General features: G+C 37.7%; 1 protein-coding gene and 1 long non-coding RNA gene across 3 annotated transcripts in view; both read right to left on the reverse strand.

Moving 5' to 3' along the window:
- CCNT1 (cyclin T1) overlaps positions 1–25511 on the reverse strand; it is a 48281-nt gene that overhangs the window by 12306 nt on the left and 10464 nt on the right. Inside the window, exons 2-9 of one of the 2 annotated variants that reach the window (XM_053226176.1) lie at positions 21260–24212; positions 19170–19251; positions 12564–12692; positions 9345–9405; positions 6350–6412; positions 4395–4440; positions 3059–3222; positions 2830–2900 (exon numbers count right to left, since the gene is read on the reverse strand). In XM_053226176.1, the coding sequence (XP_053082151.1) occupies positions 2830–2900; positions 3059–3222; positions 4395–4440; positions 6350–6412; positions 9345–9405; positions 12564–12692; positions 19170–19251; positions 21260–21420 (777 nt within the window). In that variant the 5' untranslated portion in view covers positions 21421–24212. The other variant, XM_027036016.2, reaches the window with a different exon arrangement.
- Positions 8335–9300, reverse strand: LOC128316394 (uncharacterized). The gene is made up of 2 exons (XR_008300231.1): positions 9139–9300; positions 8335–8899 (listed from the first exon to the last, which is right to left on the reverse strand). It is a non-coding gene; the product is annotated as an uncharacterized LOC128316394 (long non-coding RNA).

The raw sequence follows: 25511 nt of genomic DNA on the forward strand, positions 1-25511 counted from the left end.
CAGAGAGGGACAGAATCCAAAGCAGGCTCCAGGCTCTGACCTGTCAGCAGAGCCCAATGCAGGGCTCAAACCCACAAATCACGAGATCATGACCTGAGCCAAAGTCAGACTCTTAACCCACTGAGCCATCCAGATGCTACAGGATAGTCATTTCAATAAACAGTGCTAGGAATACTAGATATCCACATGCAAAAAAATGAAACTGTACCCTTGCCTAATACTACATACAAAATTAACTCAAAAATGGATACAGAACTTAAAACTCTTAGAAGAAAACACAGAACAAAAGCGTCACAACAGTGGCTTTGGCAACTTCCTGGATATAACATCAATGGCACAGATAACAACAAAAAGAACAATCTGAACTTCAAAATTTTTTTTTTTATTTTTCTAATTAAAAAAATTTAAGAATCACTTCAAAAAATTAAAATTAAAAACAGCAATTCCACTTCTGGGTACATAACCAAAAGAATCAAAAGCAAGGTCTTGAAGAAATACTTGTACATGTTCACAGCAGCATTATTTACAATAGCTAAAATATGGAAGCCACCCAAGTGTCCATCAACAGATGAATAGTTAAGGAAAATGTGGTACATACACACAATGGAATATAACTCAGTCTTTAAAAGAAACAAAACTCAGTAAGCTACAACATGGATGAGCCTTGAGAACATTATGCTAAATGAAATAAGCCACAAAAAGTTAAATACTGTGGGTGCCTGGGTGGCTCAGTCAGTTGAGCGACTGACTTCAGCTCAGGTCATGGTCTCACGGTTTGTGAGTTCAAGCCCCGCGTCGGGGCCTGTGCTGACAGCTTGGAACCTGGAGCCTGCTTCAGATTCTGTGTCTCCCTCTCTCTTTCTGCCCCTCCCCCACTCATTCTCTCTCTCTCTCTCTCTCTCTCTCTCTCTCTCTCTCAGAAATAAACATTAAAAAAAAGATAAATACTGTATGATTCCACTTCTATGAGGTACTTACAGTAGTCAAATCATAAAGACAGAGAGCATAATTGTAGTTGTCAATGGCTGGAGTTGGGGGAGGGGGAATAGGTAGTTATTTAATGGGTATAAAGTTCCAGTTTTACAAGATGAATAAAAAGAATTATGGAGGTGAACGGTAATGATGGGTGCACAACGATATGAATATATTTAATACTACCGAGCTATACACTTAAAAATAGTTACGATGGAGTCCCCTGGGGGCTCAGTCAGTTAAGCGTCTGACTTTGGCTCAAGTCATGATTTCATGGTTCGTGAGTTCAAGCCCCACATCGGCCTCTGTGCTGACAGCTAGCTCAGAGTCTGGAGCCTGTCTTCAGATTCTGGGTCTCCCTCTCTCTGTCCCTCCCCTGCTCGTGCTGTCTCTGTCTCTGTCTCTCTCTCTCTTTCTCCCTCAAAAATAAATGAAACATTAAAATAATTTAAAAAAAATAGTTAAGATGGTAACTTTAATGTTACATGTATTTTACCAAAATTAAAAAGAAAAAAAGATGGAAATCCAGCCATCTGCCATAATATGAACGAACCTGGAAGGCCTTTTGCTGTGAAATATGCTAGACACAGACAAAAACACTGCATGATCTCACTTATATGAGAAATCTAAAATAGTTAAACTCATATAGACAAAACAGATAGTGGCCTGGGGGGAGGAGGAAAACAAGGACATGTTAGTCAAAGGGTACAAAGTGCCAGTTATACAAGGTAAGTCCTAGAGACCCACTATACAACATAATGTCTGTAGTTTAACAATATAGTACTGTATATGCGAAAATCTGCTAAAGGGGTCAATCTCGTTAGGTGTTCTATCACCTGCCAAAAAAGTTACATTAATCTATACCAATGCTACAGGCAATTAAAAATAAATGAATCTGTGCATATCTAAAATCCATTTGTGAACGTCTATGCCTTATGACTGCATAGGACAGCAGTTAGTCCAAAAGCAAATTCCAGAAATATTGATGAGGTGTGATGTGATTACCATGGTGACCTATGTACTCATAAGCCCCCTTTGAATCCTAGGCAAACTCATTTTCTACAATTTACTGAGCTCAGAAGAATGGAATTAAGTTTATCAATCTGGATTTCTGAGAATGCAGGGAACATTTTAAAACAAACTTTATGTGACACTAGGGGGAAAAAAGATTCCATTATGCATAAGTAAAACTTTGAAAAATATTTGAAATACAACTTTAGCCTGCAATCTAAATAAAAACAAAGTTCTAAAATCCATTTAAAAAGCAAACACTGTCAGGGTGCCTGGGTGGCTCAGTTGGTTAAGTGTCCAACTTTGGCTCAGGTCATGATCTCACAGTTCGTGAATTCGAGCCCCACATCCATCGGGCTCTGTGCTGACAGCTCAGAGCCTGGAGTCTGCTTCATACTCTGTGTCTCCCTCTCTCTTTACCCCTCCCTGCTCATGCTGTGTCTCTCTCTCAAAAATAAACATTAAAAAAACAAACTTAAAAAGCAAATAATGTCAAAGACAGCATGATACCAGCTCTAACCCTGCAACTCCATCTTTCCTGTACCAGAAGTCAACACTTTATGACTCAGAGAAGCCATACTTTTCCCAAAAGTCTCCACACAGAAAACACTCAACCAATGTTGCTAACTGACTATATCACAGGAGTTGCACAACACAAAACAAATTCTGCTATTACCTACCACCATGGACTTCTGGGCCAGTATCCAAGCTATGAAGCTATCAGTATGTAACTAAGAAAAGGAAAATTCCAAACATGGGGTACATATCCAATTCTGCTATATTCACTGTGCAGTCAAAAGAAAAAAAAAAAGTTTTGTACCACAAGCTGACAGCAAAAATTCTTACCCTCCAATTCCGAATTCGTTTGAGCCTGTTGGGAGTTTTCTCCAGAATCTGTAGAAATTCATGTGTCAGTTCTACAAATGAAATAGAACATTTGAGAAAAACTTAAAGCACAAGTAAAAACCAAGAATAACCTCAACTAACTATTTTCTTCTGAATCAAGTCACTTTGGGCCAGATATGTGACAGATCAAGAGCAAGCGCTTTCAAAGGTCCCTTACTCTAAAACTTACCATCTAAAAGTTCCAAGGTCACAGTGGCGTCAACATACTCCCACCAGTGCTTCCCATCAGTTGAGACTGGGATCTCCCAGTTGGACCACTTGCAAGCCAGATGAATGCAGACACAGGCCACCACAGGAGGTGTGTACTGCAGGCTAAATGTGGTCAAATGCAGGCTGACATCAGAGGGAAGGAAACAAGAGAGTGTCATGAGCTCTCAATTCTGAACCCAAAGTTAAAACTCTCCATTATTTAAAAAGAAAAAAAAAAAAAGTTAAAAAAAAAAAAAAAACACTGGGGAGTAAAAAGGGCAAGAAATATCCAGTGCTCTGATCCAGCACTCAACATGACTTTCCATTAACCCACCTGCCCACTCAGGTAACATTTCTAAACTTTTTGGCTACACATCACTCAATCCACATACTGATGAAGGACCAGGACCAGGACCAGGACCAGGACCAGGACCAGGACCAAACAGACAAGGAACTCTGTTATTTAAAATAAGGATCTATTAAAATAAGCTTCTTCTGAGAAGAAGCTTAGAACTTAAGGAAAATTGTAAGATTTTGGCTATGTGTAACCCCTAAACCAAATACTTAAAACCCCCTTAAAATTATCTTGTCTCTTGCCAATCACAGGTCTGGTCCACTTAAAATAACGAATAGACAATCACTCTCTTAATTGTGAATGTGGCTAATTGATGGTTTACTTCAAAAATGTCTCCTATCAGGCTATAAAACTGAACTTCTTAGCCCCGGCAGTCAATAGAAGTTATCTTTGGTTTCCATGAACAATCAATTAGAGATGAGAATGAGCAAATAATTTGGTAATACAAGTTATATATTAATTATTTTAAAGCAAGAAAAAAGAAAATTATTATAACTCTTTACACATATATATGCCCATTTATCTGGAATGGAGGAAGAAAAAGGAAGTCTTTTCATTATCATAATTATTGCAGAATCCTCCAAATTAGATTCTCAGTCACTGTCAATGAACCCCAAGTTTACCTAAACTTATAGAACTATGCTCTTGGATATTTTAAAGAAAGGTAAGACATGCAGAATTGAGTAGGCTACCAAACAATCAGTACTACATAATTATATTACCTTAGCAAGTTAAATAGCATGGAAATTTAAGGTACAGTATGAAAACTGTATAGAAAATCAACATTTACCAGAAAATTGTCTGTTACCACATTGTTATCAAAGATCCATCCTGGGTCTTTGGGTTCTAGTTTACTAAGTGCCAGACCTGACATCTTTCCACATACCCCTCAAAAGGTGACAATTCCAACCCAAGTAAAGTACTATCCCAAAATATAAGGGAAAAATATTAAAATATAAACCTGTTGGTTGCCATGAAGTAAGAAGTCTGTGCTAAGTCCTTGCTTGCTAAAAAAAAAAAGGGGGGGGGAGGGAAAAATTATTAGTTCCTTTCATTCTCAACAATTATTTAGTGAACATTTAATATTTCCACGTAGAGAATATCATAACGAATAAGGCAGACAGGGTCCTTGATCACCTGCTATTTAACATTATACCAAAAGTGACAAATTAGTTTTTGTGATTACAATAACTATGCTGCTTCCAGACCTAGGAACTCAAGCTTTCTACACACCAAATATTTGGGGTACTTGTTTAAAATGCAATTCCTGGACATCCTCCCTACAGTGTGACTATGTCTGGAGAAGGATACAAGCATTTTTAATAGGTAACCCAGAAATTCTGATGCAAGAGTTCACTGAGAAATACTGAACTGGAAGATGAACTAATCTGGAGGCAAGATCAGAACCCAGAATACCTTGATATATTTGGTAAAAGTGATTTGTGCTTTAAAAAAAAAAAAAAAAAAAAAGGTTTTTAATGGAGTATCCTGTGATTCATACCCCAAATCATCAAATAACATGAATTACTGATATATCATAATTAAGGGGGGAAAAAAAAAAAACAATGACACATCTCTCTTTTCCCAAAAAACTTCTCTGGGTAAAATAAAGCAAATTTTAATCTTTCTTAAAACTTAGTCTTTTCAATATTAGCATGTATCTACCTCTGTTTAACCTTATCCTTGTTCAAAATAAACCTTCTTATGCTTTCAAAATATAAAGAACTTGGGGAAACTTTGGAAGGCAGCTATGCTCACCACTATACCACCAACGCTGCACAAGAAGTTGGGAAAACTTTGGGAATTTACAGATGAAGCACACATTAGCAAAATATAAAATAAAGCCAATTGTTAGTTTCATCTACAAAATGAAAAGGCACTCCAATGCACAAGTGTCTAGATATTGCTACTACTATTAAACTAAGTAAAAGGAACAAGGTTTCATGCAATTATAGCTACTAGGTTAAATTAGAAAAAAAAAAGGAAGTCCTGCCAAGGGTTTGTCAATCATGGAAATAAGTCAAATAAACTCTACATGATCCTCTGAGTGGCCTAGGACAATCAACCCTAAAATCGCCAACCACTCCCAAGATAACCTTAAACTATTAGATACTCATGATTTGACTTTATAAAATCCGCTCCAGGCTCTGAGAAACATCCTCAAGAGGCTAATTCTCTTTAACTGGAGAATTGTTCTTAAAAATTTTAAGAACCCAGGGCACCTAGGTAACTCAGTGGGTTAAGCATCCATCTTGGGTTCAAGTCATGATCTTATAGTTCGTTCAAGCCCCAAATCAGGCTCTGCACTGACAGCACAGAGCCTGCTTCAGATTCTCTGTCTCCCTCTCTCTGCCCCTCTCCCACACGCATGTTCTTTCTCGTTCTCTCTCAAAAATAAACATTAAAAAAAAAAAATCCTCGGGGCACCTGGGTGACTCAGTCAGTTAAGCGTCTGACTTCAGCTCAGGTCATGATCCCACCATTGGTGGGTTTGAGTCCCACCAACTCAACTTTAAAATCCCAAGTTAGAGGGGTGCCTGGGTGGCTCAGTCAGTTAAGTGTCTGACTTCAACTCAGGTCATGATGTCATGGTTCATGAGTTCGAGCCCTGCATTGGGCTCTGTGCTGACAGCTCAGAGCCTGGAGCCTGCTTCAGATTCTTTGTCTCCCTCTCTCTCTGCCCCTCCCCCACTTGTGCTCGCTCACGCTCTCTCTCTCCCAAATATAAACATTAAAAAAATTTTTTTAATAAAATAAAATCCAAGTTAGAAACACTCATTTTGATTTAAACCAGGTAGTCCTTTCAATTTAACTTCTAGCTAAATTAGCTGTTATATATCTGTCCACCATAAATAAATCATAGCCATTAAATGGTAAAACAATTTAAGACAACCGTTTCAAGCTGGGATTCCTTACCTCGAACGAGTTGAGTGCACTTTACCACATGTGTATGTGGATGATCAATTGTTAGTTCAAATCCTTTTAAAAAAATAAAATAACTAGTTAAAAAGCTAAAGATACTAGAGTCATTTTATACTTCATTTCTGTATCATCATTAAAGGCCTCTCTCATTTTCCTCTCCCAAAAGTGCTGTTCAGAGGCTAAGAGGGTCACACAACATACACAGCATGCTCTTCTCTAAGACATATGATCTTCAATGACACTTATATTTTGAGCTAAATAATAAAGCTAATGCACTTTTAAGACTCCTGAGGAACCAATAATCTCTAAATAGAAAACACTTTTTCTAGGGACAATAGAATATAAGGTTAGAATAAACAGTCATTCAAGTAGTAACTTCTAAAGCTTAACCTTGAGAAAACATTTTAAAACCTATTCCTCTTGGGGCACCTGGGTGGCTCAGTCAGTTAAGCGTCTTGGCTCGGGTCATGATCTCACAGTTGGAGCCCCACGTTGGGCTCTGCGCTGACAGTGTGGGGCCTGCTTAGGATCCTCCGTCTCCCTCTGTCTCTGCCCCTCCCTGCTCATGCTCTCTTTCTCTCAAAATAAACAAACAAACCAAAAAAAAACTACTCCTTTAAAAAAAATTTTAATAAAATAAAAATAAACTTAAAAAAAACTACTACTTTTATCTCAGTTTTGTTCCTTTTCAACATTCTAACTTATAATAATAAGTAGTAATCATTTATTTAATCCCAAATGGTCTTTACCAAAAATACTTAAGGAGAAATTGGTCTATAAAAAATTTTTACTAAGTTTCTTTCCTTTTGCATATGTAAATAAAATTTTCTAGATACAATTAAAAAATTCTACTGAGAAATTTACATGATGTAAATTATTCTAAATGGATGACTCAGGCAAATTAAATCTTAGTGGCTTCCACATTAAAACATTAATAAAAATTTATTCCACCAGAAAAATATCATTGTCCCCTAAAATACGTTACTTTGAAGATAATTTAAAGTAAAAAGCTAATTAACATAAACTAACTTCAGAGATAAGCTTTGCAGAACTGTGTGTACAGACATGCAATAATACAGCTATACCAGTAACTTTCCAACACGACTCAGGAAATCTTCCCTTCCCAGAGAAGAGAAAAATAGCCCAAAAGAACTAAGAAAAAAAATCTTTGTTTTCCATATTTGGTAAGCTTTTAAAGGCAGTGTCTCTGATAAAAATAATAATAGATAATAGCATCATCAGCATTGCCCATCAACCATGATAGCTTGAATTTCTCCACCTCCACTTTGCTAAACACTGACTACCAATTTTAAAAATAAATGCTATTATCTAAATATAATGACAAACATGGGAATGCAAGCTGGTGCAGCCACTCTGAAAATAGTATGGAGGTTCCTCAAAAAACTAAAAATAGAACTACCCTATGACCCAGCAATTGCACTACTAGGCATTTATCCACAGGATACAGGTGTGCTGTTTTGAAGGGACACATGCACCCCCATGTTTACAGCAGCACTATCAACAATAGCCAAAGTGTGGAAAGAGCCCAAATGTCCACTGATGGATGAATGGATAGAGAAAATGTGGTATATATATACAATGGAGTATTACTCGGCAATCAAAAAGAATGAAATCTTGCCATTTGCAACTACATGGATGGAACTGGAGGGTATTATGCTAAGTGAAATTAGTCAGAGAAAGACAAAAATCATATGACTTCACTCATAAGAGGACTTTAAGAGACAAAACAGATGAACCTAAGGGAAGGGAAACAAAATTAATATAAAAACAGGGAGGGGGACAAAACAGAAAAGACTCATAAATATGGAGAACAAACTGAGGGTTACTGGAGGGCTTGCAGGAGGGGGGGTGGGCTAAATGGGTAAGGGCCATTAAAGAATCTACTCCTGAAATCGTTGCACTATATGCTAATTTGGATGTAAATTTTAAAAAATAAAAAATAAAATTAAAAAAATATAGGGGCGCCTGGGTGGCGCAGTCGGTTAAGCGTCCGACTTCAGCCAGGTCACAATCTCGCGGTCCGTGAGTTCGAGCCCCGCATCGGGCTCTGGGCTGATGGCTCGGAGCCTGGAGCCTGTTTCCGATTCTGTGTCTCCCTCTCTCTCTGCCCCTCCCCCGTTCATGCTCTGTCTCTCTCTGTCCCAAAAATAAATAAACGTTGAAAAAAAAAAAATTAAAAAAAAAATATATATAATAACAATAATAGTAATAAAATAAATATAATGACAAACAGATCATAAAAATCTGTAAAGAAAAAAGTTCTTTAGTTTCTACCATTATTTATCAGAGAGTTAAAAACTGGGGGCGCCTGGGTGGCTCATTTGGTTAAGTATCGGACTTCAGCTCAGGTCATGACCTCACAGTTCATGAGTTCCGAGCCCTGCTGACAGCTCAGAGCCTGGAGCCTGCTTCAGAATCTGTGTCTCCCTCTCTCTCTGCCCCTCCCCCGCTCACACTCAGTGTATGTGTGTGTCTCTCTCAAAAATAAACATTTAAAAAAACTTTTTTTAAAAATTGGCCAACCTAGGGGCGCCTGGGTGGCGCAGTCGGTTAAGCGGCCGACTTCGGCTCAGGTCATGATCTCACGGTCCGTGAGTTCGAGCCCCGCGTCGGGCTCTGTGCTGACAGCTCAGAGCCTGGAGCCTGTTTCAGATTCTGTGTCTCCCTCTCTCTGACCCTCCCCCGTTCATGCTCTGTCTCTCTCTGTCTCAAAAATAAATAAACGTTAAAAAAAAATTAAAAAAAAAAAAAATTTGACCAACCTTAAAAAGCAAATCATGAACCCAAAATTTAAACACCCTGCTAACTGCTACTCCATAGGTTTGCTATACCTGCACTCTCCACACTCCACAACCTCTATAATTTGCAAAAACCTTCAGTAGAAATTTTCTTCCTGTTTCCTATTTTGCAAATTTTAAAATATTATATTACATTCATTTTTTAATGTTTTAAAGACAAATAAACTTACCTAAAGTCTGCAGAATTATGCTTTCTAATATCACCAGATCTTGAACTTGTTGCAGGTAAGCCTGCAGGTGAGAAGACAGAGAAATTATTCCCCAAAAAGGCACAATATATGAAGTGTAAACAATTCTAACACCCCTTCCAGGGAAACTAAAGCAACAAAAGGCAGGAATGGAGTTAGGAGGTAGAGTAGGAACTAAAATAGAATCCTTATATCTATTCAGCACAAATTCTCCTCTTAAAAGAAGAAAACAAGTGGTATACTGAGATATAACACTTTATTGATAACTGGCTACAGAAAAGGCACCAGAGATTTGGCTCATTTTCAAGAATAATATTTGTGATGCAGACATAGATAATTAAAAATACATCTTTTTCCACATCACCAAAATACATCTGTAGACCCTTCCTATAGTACTATAGGCAATATCAAACATTTGACTACTGATAAACCTTTGAGGTAGATTTCTAAAAATTATAAGAAGAGTTCAAAGGAAAAGGGAATAAACAGAAAAAAACTCTCTCATATTTGTACCAGCCAATACTATAGCCGCTATCCACACATGGCTACTGAGCACTTAAAATGTAGCTAAATTTAAATGTGTAATAGAATATACACCAAATTTTGAAGACTTAATTTTAAAAAATGATGCAAATTACCTCATTAATAACGTTTTAATATTGATTTTATGCTGATATGATATTTGGTGTTAAATTATATAAAATCATTAAAATTTCTTCTTCTAAATGAATATTCCATTTTTTTAATGAAGATTTTAAATCAAATTCAATGAAATGTCAAAAATTTTTAATTACACATGGCTCCCATTATATTTCTATTGGAAAGGAATGGTCTAGACCTCTAGGAAAATGAGACTGAGGGAGGAGTTAGATCTATATACTGTAGTGAACTTTCCACTTTATGATCCTGAGGAAGTCCAGTAAGGACTTAAACTATGCCAGTTCTCCTCTCCATATAGTGAAGAAAATATCTTCTCCTAAGATTCATCATCTCATGAGAGCACTGGGTGTTGTATGGAAACCAATTTGACAATAAATTATACTTACAAAAATAAAAAAAGAAAAGAAAAAAAGGATTCATCATCTCATGAGGAATAGAAACTCAAGTGAGGGGCACCTGGATGGTTCAGTCAGTTAAGCGTCTGATTTTGACTCAGGTCATGATCTCACGGTTCCTGAGTTTGAGCCCCACATTGGGCTCTGTGCTGACAGCTCAGAGCCTGGAACCGGCTTTGGATTCTGTGCCTCCCTCTCCCTCTCTGCCCCTCCGCCCCTCCCCTACTCATATGCAGTCTCTCTCTGTCTCTCAAAAATAAATAAACATTAAAAAAATTTAAAAAAAAACACCTCAGGTGAGAAGTTATATAAATACACTTTAAAGGGAAAAAAGTGAGAGTTATTTTTTGTTTTACTTTGTTAAAATAAAATTTTGTTTTATATGGTCAGTTCTATGGACCAGTGTCATTTACTAGTCTAAAGCCAAAAAAAAAAAAAAAAAAAAAAATGTCCAGGGCAATATAAGTCTTTCAAGAAGAGCTACTGCTGTACCCAGAGAAAATGATGTCAAGACACTGCTATGCAAAACAATTCACATAATTAGGGGCTATTATCAAAATAAAAAGAACCCTCTCAAAAATTACTTTCTCCAATATGAGCAAAACACGCAAATTTATTTGATAAAGGATGACTCATGCATCCATTGTAAGAGACAGAAGTAATCTAGTAACAGAAACCCATAGTTTAAATACTTACAAATGGTCAGACCTCAAAATTTCTCACAACTCATCATTCTCCAATAAGACTTTAAGTTTATTTTGAGAAAGCAAGAGAGCACACTCTAGAGAGAGCACACAAGCAGGGGAGGGGCAGGGAAAGAAGAAGAGAGAAGTTTCCAGGTAGGTTCCGTGCTGCCAGTGCAGAGCCCAACATGGGGCTTGAACTCACAAACTGTGAGATCATAACCTGAGCCAAAACCAAGAGTTGGACACTCAACCATCTGGCACCCAGGCACCCCCTGCACCCCAAACAGACTACTAAAGCCAGGACAGAGTTTCCCCTCTTTAAAAAATGGAGGGTAAAAAAAAGCTACGTGCACATGCATAGGACAAAGGTCTGATAGAATATATACTGGAATTATAATCAGTAATATCTTGCTAAGAGGAAGGAAGATGAGCTTTAACTTTTACTTCAAATGATTCTTAAATGTTTGGATTCTTTTTTTTTTTTTTTTTTTAAGTTTATTTTTGAGAAAGTGCACCATCAGGGGAGGGACACAGAGAGAGGGAGCCGGAAGATCCAAAGCAGGCTCTGCAGTGACAGCAGAGAGCCTGATGCAAGGGCTCTTATTAAGAACTGCAAGGTCATGACCTGAGCGGAAGCCGGTCGCTTAACCAACTGAGCCACACGGGCGCCCCAAATGTTTGGGTTCTTTCATAACAAGCTTATAAATCTTTTGTAATTTCTTTAAAAGTTAAAAAAAAAAAAAGTAACAGGACTCATTTTTTTAAGAATTCACAACAAAAATATATTTGTAAGAATATTATTCACAATATTATACTGGTAAAAAGTTGGAAATTATGTTAGCCGACAATGAATGATTATATATGTACATAAGGAAATAAATTATCTCAACACTTAAAGAAAATGGAGAATAAGATGGGAAAATATTTAGGGGGCACCTGGGTGGGTCAGTCGGTTAAGTGACCACCTCTTGTTTCGGTTCAGGTCATGATCTCATGGTTTGGAAGTTTGAGCCTCATGCCAGTCCTTATGCTGACAGTGTAGAGCCTGCTTGGAATTCTTTCTCCCTCTCCCTCTGCCCCAATCTCTCACTCTCTCAAAATAAATAAATAAACTTAAAAAATATATATTAAAAAAAGAAAACATCTGGGATAATAATAAGTGAAAAAGACATACAAAATATGTACGTGTGTGGCTATTCATAGAAAAGCAGCTGGAAATAATGATTCACCTACATATCCGTGGTTCAAATTATATCTAAATAATATATTTTTTCTGTTTTCCTGTGTTTTCCAATTTTACTATAATGTATACAATTAACTTTTGCCATAAAGTTTCTGATTTTTTGTAAAGGAAAACACTGAAAGTTTAACAGCCCCCATTTGACTTCAGCAAATCAAAGTTACAAAATTAAATTATCATCAAAATAAAGAAAAACAGATATGTGTAATTAATCCCTTACCTCACTCCTAGTATCAGGAAGTGATTCCTGTGGATGGAGACAAGTATGTGCTACCTTGATGACGTGTTCCAATTTTTTTGGTTGCTCCTCTACTTTAGCTGCTAGAAATAAGGCCGCTGGAGCCACAGACTGGATGGAGAGAAAATAAATCGTATTTATTTCTAGATCGAAGGAGATCTAAAAAAGAACTAAGTCTCAAACCAAGTTCTTTGCCTGCCTCAACTTCATCACTTCTTGTTAATGCCTTTTCTTCTACTTAAAATGTCCTCCCCTCTCCTACCCATTAATTCTCATCCACTCCTGAAAACCAATCCTTCAACAAACTACCTACCTAATGCAAGAAACTACTAGGTGTAAATAGTTGGCTTTTCATTTAAAATAAAATTCTTTCTTTAAGTTTATATCATAGCCCTCTGTATACTTTTTTTTAAAGGAGTACACTGAAAGTAATTAGTGGTCGCCAGGAGCTAGAAGAAGAGAAGAATGGGAGTGATCACTAATGCTTAAGAAGTTTCTTTCTGGGGTGATATAAATGTTGTGGAATTAGATCATGGTGAAGGTTGCACACCTTTGTGTGTTAACTGTACACTTTAAAACCAGCTAATGGTACACTTTAAAGGATAAATTGTATTTTATGTGAATTATCTCAAGTACACTTACATATGAGGGAGCACAAATCTCAAGGGAATTCAAAGAATATTATTACATTCAAGAGGCTATACAAAGAAAGCACTTAGGGAGGGAAAGAATCTCAAGCCAACACACAAGTAGACAACAAATTCAGTCACTAAACAATATAAGAGATTAGAGCAATAGGACATAAGTGTAGCCTGGTAGTGATCTAGAAAACCTCAGGAAGAATTCTTTTGAATCTTAACAAGAATACTTCAATGAATCAAAGATGGAAATGGCAAGAGGCAGGAGTCAAAGAAATACAATAAATAATTTTTTACACGACTTAAATATCCACTTTACTGAGTAGAACTGACAAGCATTCTAATACTTATTTGTATCCCCGCTATCTGCTACTTTGCTAGAAGAGATTTTTATCCACAAATTCAATTCACAGTAACAATTCTCTTCCTTCATATTTGCTGCATATTTCCTTCATATTTGTATGGAGCCATATTTGTATGCAGCAAGCTCCATATACATACATTCCTAGACCTTAGGATAAGCAAAGCAGAACCAGAGGAAAATTGTCATGAACAAGATGTGGGGAATCAGAGCAGGAAGCACACTAAACTGAGTAGGTGACACAGATAACAGGATGTGGAACACAAAAGATCTTTAACAAGAGAGTCACACTAGGGGCGCCTGGATGGTTCAGTTGGTTAAGGTCCAATTTCGGGCTCAGGTCATGATCTCATGGTTTGTGGCATCAAGTCCAGTGTTGGGCTCTGCGCTGGCAGTGGGGAGCCTGCTTGGAATTCTCGGTCTCTCTCTCTGCCCCGCCCCCTTCACATGCATGTGCGCACGCTTTCTCTCTCTCTCAAAAATAAATAAAATGAACATTAAAAAAACAACACACAAAAGAGTGACACTAAAGATTTTAGGAAAAAAAAATGTATAGTTTAGGAAACATTTAGAAAGATATCTTTGGTCCCAGGAGGGACCAAAAGGAAGAAAGAATGAAATGCATTAAAAGGTAATTTAAAAAAAAATTAATAATCCAGGTATTAAAAAATAAAGTTTAGAGTAGGAACTAGCAATACAAATGAGGGGAAAAAAAACACAGGCATGATTTTAGAAAATTAATAGGGTTTCACTAAACGTATGTATTTGCACGCAGAAAAAAAAAATCCTAAAATGGTAACAGGGTTATCTCCAAACAGTGTAAGAATATCATCATTTCCTCCTTTACTCTCTGTCTTCTTTTAATTTTATGATGATGACTGCGCACCAATAGAGACATAAAAACAGTTAACACTATAAAAATTAACAGGACTTTATAACTGATTTGAAAAAATGGAAAAGAACTACTTAATGACAATACTAAGATTCTAAGCCTACAACTTTGCCCTCAAAGAGCTAAAAATGTATTTAAAAGGCAGAAACTAAAACACAGTATACTAACAATAACTAAGAAGGCAAGATAATAATGAAGTGACTACAAGAGATAAATTTTAATCTAACTTTTGTGCAGTCAACCATGTAAATACTCATTGTTCCTCATGGAATCACTTACCAAGCCAGTTTATCAAAACATTTTCCCATTAAAGGCAGTTTCTAAGAGGAATTCTTATACTAGGTAAGAGTTTAACATTTTCTCCATTTTGTTTTATTTAAGTTTATTTATTTGAAAGAGAGAAAGAGTGAGTGGGAGAAGGGCTGAGCAAGAGGAGAGAGTGAGAATCCCAAGCAGGCTCCGCACTGCCAGAGCAGAGCCCGATGCGGGGCTCGAACCCATGAACCGTGAGATCATGACCTGAGCCGAAGTCGGACGCTTAACCGACTGAGCCACCCAGGCGCTCCTACATTTTAAAAGAATAAAAACGCTGGGGTGCCTGGGTGGCTCAGTCGGTTAAGCGTCCGACTTCGGCTCAGATCACGATTTCGCAGTCAGTGAGTTCCAGCCCGCCTCAGGCTCCATGCTGACAGCTCAGAGCCTGGAGCCTGCTTCCAATTCTGTGTCTCCCCCACTCTCTGCTCCTCCCCCTGCTCGCACTCTGTCTCTGTCTCTCAAAAATGAATAAACATTAAAAAACATTAAAAAAAAAATTAAAAAAATAATAAAAATGCCACTTAATATTTGTTTGCTATGTACAGGCATTTTGTAAATTAATTCATTTAAATCTTATTAATACTCTATGAGACAGGCACTGTTACTGACTCCAAAGAGATGAAAAAACTGAGGCCTATGTAACTTGCCCAAAGCCATAGAACTAGTAAGCAGTGCAACAAAAATCCAAATCTAGACAGGTCTGACTTCAGAGCCCATCCTCTTAACCACTAAGCTTGACCCCTTACGGATTAGCTAATCAGAATAAAATACACATAATCAAATCAGTTAGTTATCAAAATACAACACCCACATTTTACAATATATGAAATACAACATAAACACACATACCAAGTTGGTCACCACTAATTTTATATTCCCCCATTTGAAAATATTTAAAATAATACATATAGAAATTCAATTCATGAGGTTAAATTTCTTCTCAAAAAGAGAGTAATGCAATGCCAGAATTTAAGTAAAAATAAATCATTCAATCATGTTCACTAAAGAAATAAAACTTATTTCCATTGAAAGGCAACCTCTCTATCTTCCAGAGTGTTTGAAATATATTTTATCTTGATATAAGTGATGCAAAATACAATAATGCAAAAATTAATCAAGTTGCACACTTCAGATTTTTATGCTTTACTGTTCAATAAATTTTTTAAAAAAACAAATGTTTAAAAAGCAAGAGCTCTAGGCTCCAAAACACTGAAAAATGAGAAAAGTACCCACAACATGTGAAATACAGCTCTAACACATAAGAGCTCATATAAATTAGGAAATCAGGACAAAAGCGGGACAAAGGGAATCAACAATTTTTAGTCAATTCTTCAATTTCATAAGAACAATTACCAATAGGTGTAAGAAACTCAACTTCACTAACTGAAGAAATGTAAATTAAGAAAATAATTTAGGACTACCTCTATCTTGTTCACCACTGTATCCCAAGTGCTCAACAAGTAGTTAAAACTTGGTATTTCCTGATGTAATGAATAGAAGTTCTGATGTAATGAACAGAAGTTATTTGTGATGAAGCAGAGAAAAGGATCCTCTCTTACAGTGCTATAAACAATGCATACTGATATAATCTTTCAGTAGGGCAAACTGACACAATGAAACAATGTATACTGATATTATCTCAGCAGGGCAAACTGACATAAAAATTTTTCAAATGCAGTCTCCTGGATACAGCAATTTCACCTATAGGAATTTATATTAGAACAATCACATAAGTCACATACTATATATGTACCAATTTTATGTAACACTATTTGTAATTAATAAACTAGAAACAACCCAAGTATCTACCAATAGGGAGCTGAAATAAATTATAGTAACTACACAAATAAATACTACGTGACCATTTAAAGTATAGTTGACCCTCAAAAACACATTTGGGGCACATTTGGGGTACATTTGGGGTTTGGGGCACCTGGGTGGCCCAATGGGTTAAGCATCTGACTTCGGCTCAGGTCATGATCTCCCAGTTTGTGAGTTCGAGCCCTGTGTCAGGCTCTGTGCTCAGAGCCTGGAGCCTGTTTCAGATTCTATGTCTCCGCCTCTCTCTGCCCCTCCCCCATTCACATTTTCTCAAAAATAAACAAACATTAAAAAAAACTAAAAAAAAAAAAAACAACAACAAAAAAACAAAAAAACCCCACGGGTTTGAACTGTGTGGGTCCACTTATATGTGGGTTTTTTTCTATAAATATAGTCCACTACTGTAAATGTATTTTCTCTTCCTCATGATTTTAGTATTTTCTTTTCTCCAGCATATTTTATTGTAAGGATATGGTATATATAACGCAAAAAGAAAACTATGTGTTGACTGTGTTATTGGTAAGGCTTCTGGTCAACAGCAGGCTATTAGTAGTTAAGTGTTTGGGGAATCAAGAGTTATATGTGGATTTTTGACTATGTGGGGGTCAGTGCCCCATCCCCACCCTGTTCAAAAGTCAACTGTAATGAAAAACCAATACAAAAAGATAGAATATACTGTTAACTGATAAAAGCAACTCGCTTAAGAGTATAGTAAGAAATGATTTTTTTACTAGAAATAAATACTAGTATATTTATAAAAAAATGTCCAAGACCCGAAATGACAAAACATTTATCAGTGGTTACATCCGGAGGGTGGGATTACAAAGGAGCTTTCACTTTCCACATTATACATGTCTTTCTTTCCTACTTTTTTTTAAGTTTATTCATTTATTTTAAGAGAGAAGGACAGTGTGTGAGTGGGGAAGAGGCAGGGAGAGAGAATCCCAACAGACTCTACACTGCCAGCAGTGAGCCCAATGTGGGGCTTGATCTCATGAACTGTGAGACCATGACCTGAAATCAAGAGTCAGACCCTTAACCAACTGAGTCACCCAGGCACCCCTACATTATACATTTCTATATTAATTTTTACCGTAAGTATTTATTACCTTTGTAATGGTAAAAAAAAAAAAATAATACCATGAAAAATGCATGGCAGCTTGACTGGACAAATATCAATGCTACAATAATGTATGATGTGATTTATAATTTGAATTTCAACTTATCACAAGTAAACTCTTAAAAATTAAGATATTAAAGGGTGATATTTTTGATCTGTTAATTTTCAAATGTGCCTAAAATCAATTCTCTAGAGAGAAACAACAATCCCAAATTTAAACTCACTGGATTTTGGGAAAGGTCACGCCATCCACTAGAGTCTCTCTATATTGAATAATTATCAAATCATATTCAAATTTACTGAAGGTGCTTTGGAGGATATACAGAAAAATGAGTCTCTGTCCTTGCTAAGCGTATAATACATAGGAAGTAAGGAAAAAATATACTTTACCATAATAAAAGAGAAGACATTTAGAAAACTTTTAGAATTGGCAAGACAGCTATGGACTTTGTCTTCAAATTTCATTCTTTATCCACACTGCCTTCTATTCTAGAACTATCAGATACCCTCAATAAATGCTTTTCTCTGTCTTAGTTTGCTCCTTGCAATCAGAGGTAGGGCATGGTTGCAGGTAAAAGGTCTACTGATAGGACAAAGCCAAGCTGACTGGATAATTGGCAAAAATTCGGAACACTTAATCCACAGATCCAAAGGGTTTCCTGTGAGTATGCCAATATCTTACAGGAGCAATATCTAGCTTCACAGATTCTCTTTCTATGGCATTAAAAAAAAAAAGAGGTCAAAGCTATCATCCTAAGGACAAGTCTTGAAAACTTTTCCACGAAACATAACCTTTCTTTAAAAAAAAGATGAAATATTTGACTCACAAATCCATACGAAGTATTCATCAGGTTTAACCCTATTACCTTGTGATTTTATTAAACAAATAGTCTTACCTGCAACCGGGAAATCACTATGCACTCGCTTCCAAGTCACTTATAATAATGTTAAATAGGACCATTTCAGGTATCAAAACTGAAAATAGCACTATTTACAATTCTGTCCAGAAAAAAAAAATCCCTTTACTACTATTATTCTCTTTTTCCTGTCTTAAAAGTCACCCCCCAGTCATCACATAATGTGCCTTCCCTTCCCAACTGGTCACTGAATCATTTACGTTCACCTGTTTTCCTGTGACTATATTATTATTTAGTATTTCAAAAATTACACTTAAATTAAGCATTGTTTCCCCTTTAATGCTCCTCTCCCATCCCCCAAATGCTAAGTTTAAGTGTTCAATAATCTTTTTATAGAGAATCCACCTATTCTAAGGATACACTAAGCCTACCAAATAACTACCTAAGCAGGAAAATTGGAAGAATTGGATTCAGTGTGGCACATAATGATCCCATTGAAATCCCAGTTCACCAACAAAGATCACAAACACACACACATGTTGGAATCAATCACGAAAGGATTACACATACAACAAAATACTTACATTTCGATGGAACTGTGTAAAGGACTGAATCATGTAGAATCGATGCATGTATACTATAGCAGTGTTGATAGTCAATTGTGAGCTAAAATGTTCGTTAAGGCCCCAAAACAGACTGGCAGCACGATTCCCGAAAATACAACCTGTATATCCTCCCAAAAGGACCATGCAGCCATGCACAATACATGCTTCTAAAGGAAAATCATACATAATTTTCCAAATTAAAGAGCAAATCTGTTTTCTTTCACCAAGTTATTAACCACCAATTGACACCTAACATAATGCCTTACATACATACAACAGATATTCAATATAACAATATGCTAAATTGATACATAAGCAAGCTTCTTAGCACGTGGGGATCAAGAAGGATATAAAAAATTTACGTAAGACCTAAACCAGTCACTTGCCTCCTGAAAATCTTGCAGTGGTGATCCATTAGCTCAGGGTATCTCTTCACATGACTTACAACATTACACCTTCCGTGATCCAGGCCCTAGGTATGTCTCCACTATCTCCTCACCTTCTGACCTCTAGAAATTAACTTTCCACTCCCACTTGTCTCTGGCAACTAATAAGCCTTTCCATATGGTGATCCCTTGGACCAGAAACACTATGGAATGATTTTATATTCATTCACTGACAAGAAAAAAACTTAAATGCCTTTACTTCTAAAGCCCTCAGAAGACAATGTGGGTTGTTATTCAGAGAAAAGGTCGTCATCCCATGACGGCAACAACCTTAACAACAACACACATATAAAAAAGGATTAGATGTATGGAAACAGAATTTAAATAAAAAAAAAGCTTAACTCAGTACTGAACTGATGCTTAGGAAACAAATTGGATATCTGCAACAAAGAGGACACTTCTTTTGAGAGGAGCACAACTTTAAGACACAAACATTACAGCCAGCAACACAATCCACTCAGAAACACACTTAACCCAACACACTTAATCCACTCAGAAATAATTTTCCACTCTCAGACTTTAAAACTATATACGCTTGGGGCGCCTGGGTGGCTCGGTCGGTTAAGCGGCCGACTTCGGCTCAGGTCACGATCCTGCACTCTGTGAGTTCGAGCCCCGCGTCGGGCTCTGTGCTGACAGCTCAGAGCCTGGAGCCTGTTTCAGATTCTGTGTCTCCCTCTCTCTGACCCTCCCCCCTTCATGCTCTGTCTCTCCCTGTCTCAAAAATAAACAAACGTTAAAAAAAAAAAATTAAAAAAAAACAACTATATATGCTTTATCTGTTACAAAATGAGTATATTTTCTAACAAAAATACTTCAAGTGAAATAAGTCATTAAGTTACCTGATCTCTGAAATGCAAAGAAAATACACATTAGAACTCTGAGTAATTTAAAAACGCAACATTTGTAAGTGCTTATTTATTTAAATGCTTTTTTAAAACATTAGATCCTTGGGTCTGTATCCTTACCAACAGAAACTGACATCCTTCTTTCCTCTGAAATTCTATAGTTTTAACAGTAGCTACCATTTGAAAATCTAAATACCACGCATTGTGTTGGGCACAGAAACTACATGCAAAGGGTAACACTCCATTTTACAGACGAGAAAACCAAGAATTTGACAAGTTTCCTAAACAGCTAGTAATTGGGAGGAACGGATTTTGAACCTAAGCTGGGGCATTAATTCTAGGTCACCCTTTCTTTATAAGCCCTTCAGGTCTTGAATTTCTCAAAACTCTCTTTAAACACTAAGTTCAAGAGGCAGCCATCAACAGTGAAACCTCTACCAAAACCTTAGGGCATAGCGGAAAAGTACAATCTGAAAGTCACCAGACCAAGAGACCACAACACAACGAAAAGGGACTAGGAAAGGCTGGTTAAAACACAAAACTGCGAAGGATACGAATTCCCAGCAAGGCTGATGGCACTGGTGAGCGAGCGGGAAATTAACTCCGCCTCGCTTCCCTCGCGCAAACACTGAATTTGAGGCTGCCCCAACGCAGGTTCTACCACCTAGACATTCAGCCCCTGCCTCCCTCTTCCGTCCCTGACATAGCCTGAGGCCTGGACGCCCGAGCTAGGCGGGTCTGACTCCAAGGCCGGAGGCCTAGGCCGCAAGGATACACGTTAAGACGTTGTCCCATGTCCTGGAGCAGATTGGCCGCCTGCTGGCGAGAAGAAAGTTCTTTATCTGGGTCCAGGCCAAAACGACGGGACGGGCTGTTTTCCAGCTGTTCTCGAGTAAAATACCACCGTTTGTTGTTGTTCTTCCTCTCTCCCTCCATAGTGCTTCAACCAGAAGGCAGCGGCGGAGGCTGCAGCACTTCCCAGCGTCACCTAAGCGGCGACACACATCCGCTGTGCGGGGGCAACCGCGACGTGACGAACTTCCGCTGGAGGATGGACGGCTAGGTTGTGACAGGCTTCCGCAAAGAAGGACTAGATAAGGGGTCTACTTCCGGAATGGACCTCACGACAGCCTGTAGCCGAATTAACAGCCAGTAGGCAACCAGGAAAGACCTTGAGTCTAGAACGCAGGCGCCAGTCATGTGACCCCCTGGGAGGTAGGGTGGGGTTAGAAGTTCTCGTTTGAAACCCCATCTCCTCCCGCGAGATCTGGGTTTAGCCTTCGCGTGGTGGAAGAGGTGGCGGGGTAAGTGTTGTGGCGGGCGTAGGCGCCCGCCCACGCGCCCCTCGGTGGTTCTTCAGAGAATTTCGTTTGTGGTGGGGGTGGAGGTATAAAAATGGTGCCGATTCTGAACTTGACAGAAAACAGGTGAGACTGTCGAAAACTGAAGAAAGTAATCAAAGAGAGTGACCCTATCATGTATCGTAATATAAAGCAATAAGAAAGCTGTTACGTTGTTGGTAACAGTGTAAACTACCCATTTACAAAGCCGCTTTACAACATTTATCCAAAGCCTTGAAAAAATTCCTATCCCTTGCCACAGTGATTCAACATAACGGAATGAAATGAAATGAATAGTGTTAATGAATTTAGCGATTATGGGGCGCCTGGGTGGCTCAGTTAGTTAAGCTTCGGACTTCAGCTCAGGTCATGCATGATCTCACAGTTCGGGAGTTCAAGCCTTGGGTGGGGCTCTCAGCACAGAGCCGACTTCCATCCTCTGTCCCTCTGCCCTTTCTCCCTCTCAAATTTTTTTTTTTTAATTTAGTGATTGCTATGTTCCAGGCGCACTATTGACTCTTCATTTAAAAGGCCCAATATCACTACCAAGAGATACTAGTACTTCAGTCCTCGTTTGGTGGACGAATGAACTAAAACTGCTTCATTGTGGAAAGCTTCCACCTCCACATAACACACGCACAAGTTTGTAAGTCCTTGTCCTCCGTCGAGATATACTCCAGCTGAACGCACGGGCAAGATACTTAGCGTCTTTGTGCCTCTCGTATAAATGGAAATGGTAATAATAGTACCTACAGATTGTGAGAAGGATTAAATGAAGCTATAATTAGTTAAAAGCCTTTGTAATAGTACCTGGATCATAGGAACATAGAAAACATTGATTAGATGTTATCATAGTGTTTATTATATTAAAATTGAGGGCAAGGACAATGCCTTCTTCATCTTTGTGTCCATAGCACTTACTTAGTGCAGTCCTGGCCCTAGTAATCAATAAATATTTGTCAAATAAGTGCTCACAACACCCTACAATAAAGAAACGGGCTCGGGGAGATTAAGTAGTTTGCCCTACACTACACTGCTTATAAGTGTAAGTTTTTAAATCAAATCTAATTCCATAATTCTTTCCATTCTAGTAAACTGTATTCTTGCTTTTCTAAAACACTCAATTTGCCTTAATTAAATTGGTATAGATTTAGATCCTTTGTCTTTTATAATATTTTGAGTTTCACCATTTTAGACGTGGCTGTTCTCACTCAGTTTGATTCTAATTCATTCTCAGAAGTATTTCCTTCCATTTCAGGCCCTTCTCTGCCATCTACTACCTACAGTTAGCATTAGCGACATTTTACTACAGAAAAACTGAGGTTCAGGAAGATTTAAGTGACTTATTTCAGGTTATAACATTTAAAAAAAATGTATGATTTCAAACTTCTGATATCACAGACTTGTGTCTTTTAATAGAATAAGCATTTTTTCAATTATGTAGTCATTATATAATCTTTTAAACAGCCAAAATTATTTCTCCCAGAACCGTCTTGCCTGTTTCTCTGACCTGTGTTTGGTTCTCTATTTGATCCCTTGGATTAATGACTCCATTTTGAATTTGCTATCCTGGCTGAGTATACCAGTCTTCCAAGAAAAAGTTCTGGTATTTGCTAAGCTCTAGGCAATGCAGGTGGTAATCAATGCCTTGCTACCCAGGCATACAGAACTCAGAGAAAGGAAATATTCTTTGACTGAAGATAAATATTTGAAAGTAGGCAGCAATAATAATAATTGCTAAACACGAGTTTTGCATCAGGCCTGGATTCAAATCCCAGCTCTTTTTTGTTGTTGTTGTTAACCCTCAGCCATTTTTAAGTGTGCAGTTCCATAGTGTCAACTGTAATCACATTGTTATGCAACTGGTCTCTACAACTTTTTCATTTAGCAGAACTGAAACTCCATACCTATTGAACAACTCCTCATTTCCCTCTCTTCACACCTCTGACAACCCCCATTCAATATTGTGCTTCTATGAGTTTGACTGCTTTAGCTATCTCATATAAGTGGAATCATACAGTGTTTGTCTTTCTGTGACTGGCTTGTTTCACTTAGTATAATGTCCTTAAAATTCCCAGCTGTTCTTTTAACTAGCTGTGTGATCTTAAATGTTATCTCTGGATCCTGACGGGACACCATCTGGCACATAGTAGGTATTCAGTGCATGTTTATTGTCAAAATAATGTTAACCTTCAGGTCGTCTGGGTGGCTCAGTCAGTTAAGCATCCAACTTCAGCTAGGACGTCGTCTCATGGTCCATGAGTTCAAGCCCCACCTTGGACTCTGAGCTGACAGATCAGAGCCTGGAGCCTGCTTCAGAGTTGGTGTGTGTGTGTGTGTGTGTGTCTGTCTCTCTTTGCCCCTCCCCCACTCATGCTCTGCCTCTCTCTCTCAAAAATAAGTAAAAACATTTAAAATTAAATAAATAAATATATAAATAAATAAAAATAAAAAATAACGTTAACCTTCAGATAAGTTGCTCTGAAAGAACAATTGACAAAATCTTAAACCAGAGGAATTTTCCTTTTTTTCTCTTCTTTTTTTAATTTAAATAGGACCCTATTTCCTATAAATGAAACCCATCAAGCTACTCTTCCTCATAACTAGATTAATCTTGTTCTGAATGTAGGATTATACCATATCGCATGGTTTGATCTTATTTTGCATTGTGCTTACAAATGTTGTATTTCATCCACGTTGAACATTACCATCTACTACTGTTAAAACAGTTTCTTTCCAGGACCCCTGGGTGGCTTAGTCAGTTAAGTGACTCTTGATTTCGGCTCAGGTCAGTATCTCACAGTTCATGAGATCGAGCCCTGCATCAGACTCTGCACAGACAGCTCAGAGCCTGCTTGGGATTCTCTCTTTCTCTCTCTGTCTCTCTCTCTGCCTCTCCCTGCCCCCCACTCTCTCTCTCTCTCTCTCTCTCTCTCCCTCTCTTAAACATTTAAAAAAGAAATTTCCCCCAAAAAATTTCTTTCTAACATTTGTATAGTCTCCAAATTAAAACATGAAAAGATGGTGTGCCATTTGTAACTGTTCCTAATTCCACATTCAGTTGATGTCACTCTGATAGCTTGAAATTTGCCATGGTGTGTGGGTGTTCTGGAAAATTATTAACAACTAGCTATCCAGAAAATAATTATATGTGTACATATATGTACATAAGTTTATACATAAACTTACCAACATAAAAGATGTGTAGCACACAATTTCTAAAAAATAGAATATACAATCTTTATCATAAATTTCTTTTTTTTTTAACGTTTATTTAAACATTAAACCAATGTTTATTGAGACAGAGAGAGAGAAACAGAGCACAAGTTGGGGAAGGGCAGAAAGAGGGAGACACAGAACCCAAAGCAGGCTCCAGGCTCTGAGTTGTCAGCACAGAGCCCGACGCAGGGCTCAAACTCAGGAACCATGACATCAAGACCTGAGTTTAACCGACCGAGTCACCCAGGCACTCCTACAATCTTTATCATAAATTTCTTATAGCCAGTTGATTCTCACAGAATACTTTAACCCAGTTTTGCTGAATTCTTTTTTTTTTTTAATGTTTATTTATATTTGAAGGAGAGAAAGACAGAGCATGAGCGGGAAGGGGCAGAGAGAGAGGGAGACACAGAATCTGAAACAGGCTCCAAGCTCCGAGCTATCAGCACAGAGCCTGATGTGGGGCTC

This window comes from Acinonyx jubatus, chromosome B4 (assembly GCF_027475565.1).
Source record: "Acinonyx jubatus isolate Ajub_Pintada_27869175 chromosome B4, VMU_Ajub_asm_v1.0, whole genome shotgun sequence".
Lineage (NCBI taxonomy): Eukaryota > Metazoa > Chordata > Mammalia > Carnivora > Felidae > Acinonyx > Acinonyx jubatus.